The 7,347-nt window shown below is 50.4% G+C and overlaps 1 protein-coding gene across 6 annotated transcripts in view; it reads right to left on the bottom strand.

The window, feature by feature from the left end:
- The window catches only part of RFX2 (regulatory factor X2), a 121,166-nt gene that overhangs the window by 48,288 nt on the left and 65,531 nt on the right, over positions 1-7,347 (bottom strand). For 4 of the 6 annotated variants that reach the window (XM_032252104.1, XM_032252108.1, XM_032252106.1 and 1 more), the window contains exons 2-4: positions 7,002-7,099; positions 3,529-3,618; positions 1,379-1,458 (exon numbers count right to left, since the gene is read on the bottom strand). In XM_032252104.1, coding sequence (XP_032107995.1) covers positions 1,379-1,458; positions 3,529-3,618; positions 7,002-7,091 — 260 coding nt within the window. In that variant the 5' untranslated portion in view covers positions 7,092-7,099. The remainder of the gene's footprint in view (positions 1-1,378; positions 1,459-3,528; positions 3,619-7,001; positions 7,100-7,347) is intronic. The other 2 variants (XM_032252109.1, XM_032252110.1) reach the window with 1 other exon arrangement.

Raw genomic sequence — 7,347 nt, 5'->3', positions numbered from 1 at the left:
GGCGTGCACCACCACAGCAGCTGGGATTACGGGTGTGTACCACCACACCTGGCTGGTAGATTTCCAGGTTTTGTTATTGTCCTGCGTGGTGTCACCACTGGAGCAAGCTGGGGGAAGGGTACACAAACCATGTACTAATTTCACAACTTCTTACGAGTCTCTGGATATTTCAAAATGAAAAGTTTAAATAAATGAGATTGTATAAGAATTTCTAAGTGATAACAATAATCCGTCTGATCTTCCTTTAACATCTGGATTAAAGGAGTGACTATGTTGTTGAGAATGAAAATTGTAAATTTTTACTTGAGTAATGCGGCCATGGTAAAGGTGGTTAGGAGTGGCCTTTCCTTACTGGTGAGTAAGGTTTGTATGCGTCCTAAGGAGAGGCCCTCTGGGTGGCAAGAAGGTCCCCTTCGACCTCTTGGAGGTGTGCACTCCTGTGCCCTAACCCTAACCCTAACCCATGGGGACGACGACATCACCACAGTACAATATCAAACCAAGACTGTGACCTTGGTAGGACCTGCAGACCTTGCTCTAATGTCACCAGTTTTACATGCACTTATTGTGTCTCTGTGTGTTTCATAACCTTCAACATCATGCTTTAGAGAATCACACAATTCCACCCATCACAACCCTGAGGTCACAGCCAGGTTCTCGTGCCAGCCCCTGCACTTGTGAGGGAGCCATCAGGCCAAACGGAAACAGGCAAGCAGGTGAAAGAACTCACAACTAAAGTGAGTGGCAGGGGAGACGCACTTTCCTGCCCCAAGCATCACTCAGTTAGAGGGCAGAAAACTCTAGAAGGCCTTGAAACATGGAAAATCAAGTTCTATCAACATTATACAAAGCTAGAGTTTAACAGAGGCAAGGAAAAAAAATGCACAGAGGTGGATGGTTTCTGGATCTCAAAGACTGAGACTTCAAAATGAAGAGTTAGGATTAGTTTTTTGTTTTGTTGTGTTTTTCTTCCAAGACTATCTTTCCTAAAAGTAAAAAGTATGAAAGTCTGTGATTTCTGAAATCTCCACAGGGTTGTGATGTCCTAATCCCTCACCCACTACTCCGTTTTTTTTTTTGACAGGGTCTTGCTCTATCAGTCAGGAGTGATCATAGCTCACTGCAACCTCCAACTCCTGGGCTCATGTGATCCTCCCACCTGGGTTTCCTGATTACCTGGGACTATAGGTCACCATGTCTGGCTAACTTTAAAATTTTCTGTAGAGATGTTGCCCAGGTTCCAACTGCATTTTAATAGTATTTAGTGAACACATCACCAAAAGCATAAGGGAGAGGAATCCGTTCAATGCCTCCGCAGAGGGCAAAGGCTGGAGTCAGGGAGAGGGTTCTGGGTGTGACCTGTGGGAGAAACACGCACATGGCTCCATTCGTGTAGACGGCATCTCCCCCTTCCACATACTGCACCTGGGCAGGATACACGTGCTGCACCGGCTGCACCTGGAACATTGGATACGCTGTTACCACTTGTCATGCCCTCGTTAGTTATCTGCAGATTATTCAAGCTAGACATGTCTTCTATTGCCTTTATGAATATTTAGTACCAATTGACAGTGTTCCCACCCACAGTCGGCACGCCTGGAAAGACACTGAAGAGATAGTAATGTATGGAAGACATATTCCAAACGGCCCACACAGTTCAGGGAGCTGCTACCGAACCCCAGAGCTCGGCGAGCCTGCCTACGCGCCCTGGCTCCTTTCTGCCGTGGCACATGAGGGAAGCTGGGGCCATGGCCCCTCCTCTGTGTGTGGGGGTGGGCCCAGGAGCATGACAGCACCCCTTCAACGCAGTGGAAGCCAGAGTTGTGGACAGAGAGCCCTGACCTGGCTCACAGGACTCCCTGGTTTCTGGTTTTGTTTTTGTTTTTGCGACAGGGTCTCCCTCTGCAGCTCAGGCTGGCAAGCAGGCTGGAGAGCACATGGGGTCAATTGGATTAGACCCTACATGGCCGCTACACGCCCTGTGGATGGTCGTGGCGCCCCTCCCTGGCAGAGAGGAGGGAAGAGACTGTGACAATCTGGGCAGAGTGGGAAGAAGCGGGGACTCCAGCACACCCCTGCTGACCTGTCCCCCCTGCACTGAAACGTTAGTTCAGAGGCTCAGCTGACAGGCCCTGAGGGACTCTAGTGCAAGCGCTGGAAGCCAAATGCTTTGCACATGGAACTTCGAACTCCCACCGCAGAGGGCATCTTAGTGGCTGCCCATGTCCACCTTATTTTGGGGTGAGAAGATGGGGGGCCACAGCGGTGGGCTTGCTCGGGTGTCAGGATGACCTTCCCCCGGTGCCTGAAGCTGCAGGATGGGGCTGACTTGCCCCTCCTGGGACCACTGAGCATGGTATGCACTTGTCCAATGCACAACTCCCAGAACCACAAGTTCCAGGGATTAACATCTGTTGGCTGGTGTCCCAGGGGTAGAAGTCAAATGTCAAACTCTGGGGGATTGAAATGCAGAAGTTACAAAAAGAGCTGGGCAGGCCCAGCCCCCCAAAGAGTGGTGGAAGCTTCTGGAATCACACATTGGTCTTTGTCTCCTCTCCCTTCATGGTGTCTCCGGGGAGTGCCTTGACAGACAGGAGCTCAGAGGGAGCCACTGGCCTAAGGCCCTGGGTCCCTGCTGGGCCTGTCTGAAGCCTTTTCCTTCCTGGGATCTGCAAATGTTCCTAGGGAACACTACCAATCCAGGCAGGATCATCTTGAAGAGAGGCGCATCCTCTAGGGTCTTAAAGTTAACTCAGGCTCTTTTTATGGAGGAGCCTGAGTTAACTTTAATTCAGGATTCTGCAGGGCAGAGTTGGCAAACTCTGGCCCTGAGGGCCAAATCTGGACCACTGTCTGTTTTTGTAAATAAAGTTTTATTGGCACACAGCCATGCCTATTTGGGTACATATCATCTATAGCTGCTTTTGCGATACAATGGCAGAGTTAAGTGGTTGTTCCAGAGGCTGCCCAGACCACAAACTCTCAAAAATGTATAATTTGGCTTCCGGAAACAATTAGCCAACCATGCCTCTAGACTGTCCCCAACCTTGTGATCTGTGTTGCTACTTGGCTGGTCAGCCATGCGTTCAAACTCTGTTCTTAGATAATTGAAATTATAAGAAGCGTTTCCTCTGCTGTGCCCTCATCCGAGGATACGGCGCTCACTAGCAGATGGGTCTACCTCCCGGGAAGGGTCTGTGTTCCTTCAGTCCAGAGCCCTTTGTTTCTGTCTGCATGTTGACCTGAGCTCCACCCAGCAGGTGTGGGGTGCTCACTGGCTCCCCAGAAGCTTGCTAAATTTCTGAATGAACAAAAGATCACCAGCTTTCTTGGCTTGTTGCAGAACGATCTGCAGTAAATGATTGTTTTTAATTGCACAGCTTCTGGAAGAACCTTTTAGCTAAGAAACCGAAGCTGCCTAACAAGGAACAGCAGCCACAGAAAAGGATGCATCCTGCAGAGATTGTTCTGGATTGCTGAGTGCTGACTGCGCCCCGGTGTGCATGGTGCTGTGGTGTTTGTCATTACCTGCTGGGGCAACTGCTGAACTCTGGGGAGGGAGATCGGCTGCATCTGGGCCCCTTTGGGAGCAGAGCTGGCTGCCTGGACCAACACCCTCTAAAAGGGAAGGGAGAGAAGGGCAGTTAGACTTCTCAGAGGTCAGTGCTGAGGACACACACAGAATGTAAGAGGCTGTTTGTCTGCTCCTATGCTGCTTTATTAAAACATAGGCAGGACTGATCAGGAGGGGCGGCGGCGTGATGGTCAGACACGTACATCCTTGCACACTCACACCGACCTGGGCAGATACAAGGCAGGTATGTGCAGGCACACAAACAATGCACATACATACAGTGTGCACACTCACCCCATGCACCCCCCACACACATGTACATGGAAGCACATGCACCTTCACCTGCCCAGGCAGCTTTGCCTCTGTGGGCCTGTAGTCTGCAGTGAAGTGGCACTGACTGTCCCTAGTACAGAGGGGACTGCTGGGGCCTTTTGGACAGCCATCCACACCACTGCCTGGGAGAGTACTCTGTGGTGCCCCTCGGTTCTGCAGTATACCCCAAACTTTCTTTCATTTTCTTTTTTTTTGAGATGGAGTTTCGCTCTTGTCACCCAGGCTGGAGTGCAGTGGTATGATCTCGGCTCAGCAACCTCCGCCTCCTGGGTTCCAGCGATTCTCCTGCTTCAGCCTCCCGAGTAGTTGGGATTACAGGCATGCGCCACCACGCCTGGCTAATTTTGTATTTTTAGTAGAGACGGGGTTTCTCCATGTTGGTCAGGCTGGCATTGAATTCCCAACCTCAGGTGATCTGCCGGCCTCAGCCTCCCAAAGTGCTGACATTACAGGTGTGAGCCACTGCACTTGGCCCCTTGTTTTCATTTTCTAATGAGGTTAATGAACCCGAGGGCTCCAGGGCGGCCTCTGGCTACAGAATACTTGAGTCCAGGTGCCCTGGGTGTCTGTGTCTGGGTCCCTCGCTCCCCGACCCCCACTGCTTGCCAGCCTCCTAAGTCAAGTCTGCACATTGTGCCTTTGCTATTTTTCTGAGAGTACCAGTTGTCCACACAAAGCTATGAAAAAGGGAAGTGAACTCCTTAGAATGAACTAGAGTTGAGGGAGGAACAGGAGTGTTTTGTGTGTTTATTGAGAACTGGGCTTTAGAAGTCATTGGCTGCAGTGCTGTGACTGTCCGGCATGAACGCTGAATGTCACGGGTAGCAGTGACTGCCATGTATACATCATGAGGGGTGATGGGTGAGGACACACCATCCCGTGTGGCAGGAGTGGAGCTAAGGATGAAGATGGTGCTAACAAGGACGCCAGCGCAAGGGCATTCAGATTCCAGGCACGCTGGGCACTGTGTGCTTGGGAGAATTCACAGGGCGCTGGCAGGGCCTCAGAGAGGGACCACAGTGATGAAACCTGGGATGGACACCGTGGCTGTGAGTAGCACTGAGACCTGTCCACAGTGGCTGCTGCGGAGGAGGGCAGAGTCCACCCCAGCCTGGGAGAGCCGGAGGGAGGGGCTTGGCAGGAAGGACCTGAGGGCTGACTCCTCTTGGACAGTTTCAAGTGGGCAAGGACACATATCAATTAGGCTAACGGGACAACGGCATCTGATCCCCACCTCAGATGGGTTTCCAAGACGCCCTCCCCACTGCCGTATGTGCAAGAAATAAAAGCCAGAGATGTCTGACTACACTAAATCAAACAAGCTGCCTCATTGTCTGCCTTTTTATTTTTGCTGAATTGTGGTTTCTTTGTTTTATGTTTGCTTTTTTTATTTTTTCGAGATTGAATTTCACTCTTGTTGCCCAGATTGGAGGGCAGTGGCATGATCTTGGCTCACCGCAACCACCGCCTCTGGATTCAAGCGATTCTTCTGCCTCAGCCTCCTAAGTAGATGGGATTATAGGAATGCACCACCATGCCTGGCGAATTTTCTTTTCTTTTTTTAGTAGAGACACGGTTTCACCTAGTCAGGCTGGTCTCGAACTCCTGACCTCAGGTTATCCACCTGCCTCGGCCTCCCAAAGTGCTGGGATTACAGGCATGTGCCACTGCGCCTGGCCCTGAATTGTGCTTTTTAAACCGTAATCATTTCTTTTTGCTGTGCTCCTAACTTTGAGATTCCAGATCGAGGTGGTCACCTGGCCACAGTGGACCTCTGCACACTGTGATGAGCCTCCAGCCTGGTTAACATGGCCGGTGCCACTCACTCGGTATTTCTGTCTTCTCATGCCTTATTTCATTCCACGGCAGAAATCGAGAAGCAGAGAGAGCCTTAATGTGAAAATTCTCTCTCTGCAAATTTAAAGAATATGTTCATTCAGGTGCTACATTTCATTTTGAACCAAATCTTGAGAATTCTAACTCATCTTTTTCCTTTTGTCACTCAGGCTGGAGAGTCGTATGATTACAGCTCACTACAGCCTCAAACCACTGGGCTTAACCCATCCTTCCACCTCGGCCTCCTGAGTGGCTGGGACCACAGACGTGCACCACTAGGCCTGGCTAATTTTATTTATTTATTTAATTTTATCTTGTTATTATTATTTTTGAGATGGAGTCTCATCTGTCACCCAGGCTGGAGTGCAGTGGTGCGATCTTGGCTCACTGCAACCTCTGCCTCCCAGGTTCAAGTGATTCTCCTGCCTCAGCCTCCCAAGTAGCTGGGATTACAGGCGCCCACCACCACACCCAGCTAATTTTTGTATTTTCAGTAGAGACAAGGTTTCACCATGTTGGCCCAGGATGGGCTCAATCTCTTGACCTCGTGATCTGCCCGCCTCAGCCTCCCAAAGTGCTGGGATTACAGGCATGTGCCACCATGCCTGGCCCATTTTTTTTTTTTTTTTAAAGACAGGGTCTTGCTCTGTCATCCAGGCTAGAGTGCATTGTTACAGTCATGGCTTACTGCAGCCTCAACTTCCTCGGCTCAGGCGATCCTCCCATCTCAGCCTCCTGAGGAGTTGGGACTACAGGTGCAAGCCATCATGCCTGGCTAATTTTTTTTTTTTTTTCCAGAGAAAGGGCCTGGCTATATTGCCCAGGTTGGTCTCAAACTCCTGGCCTCAAGTGATCTACCAGTCTCAGGCTCCCAAAGTGCTGGGATTACAGATGTGAGCCACTGTACCCAGCCTGCCTTCTAAATAAAGTATTTCTGTGTGAAAGGGTCATTTCCAAGTACAAGAAAACCTTCACTGAACGCTACGCAGAGACCAAGTCGGATTTGGGGGAGTGGCTTCTTTTCTATTCGTATCATCGTCTCCTTGATGGGATCTTTTTAACAAATAGTGAAAAGCCAAACACAGTCAAGGAAGTTGTGCTCTTTCAACAGCAGCATTAGGGCTGAGAAGTCCATTCAGAAAAATACAGATTCCATTCTCTGCAGATCCAAGCAGTCTTCAAACACACAGGGACCGAGTCCACACTGTGGCCACCCTGTTGTTGCTGAGAGGCTGAGCGGCAGGTGGGCATGCGTTACCTGTGGGGATGCTGGCACAGGCGGGGCTGCCGCCGAGGGACGCAGAGCCACGGATGCTGGCGAATCCGCTCCACCCTCGGAATTCTGCATGCTCAGGTCTAAAGAAAGGTGGAGAGAGATTGGGTGGGCAAGGGTTGCAAACACTGAAACCCGAAGAGGAAACTAACAAGTTCAAGACAGGGAAGGAGTTACCAGCTACGTTCTTCAAAGTGGAGAGGCAGAGACCCTGGTGGTACCTCGTGAGGACGTGTGGGAACAGGCTAAAGAACTGTCCCACAGGAGAGAGGGGCCAGAGAACGTTTTCCAAATATAAAACCCTAAAAGATCTCTGTCACCACTCAATAGC

This window comes from Sapajus apella, unplaced genomic scaffold (assembly GCF_009761245.1).
Source record: "Sapajus apella isolate SASKATOON/1434 unplaced genomic scaffold, GSC_monkey_1.0 scaffold77, whole genome shotgun sequence".
In the NCBI taxonomy this organism is placed as follows: domain Eukaryota; kingdom Metazoa; phylum Chordata; class Mammalia; order Primates; family Cebidae; genus Sapajus; species Sapajus apella.
This window is presented reverse-complemented; position numbering and strand designations above follow the sequence as displayed.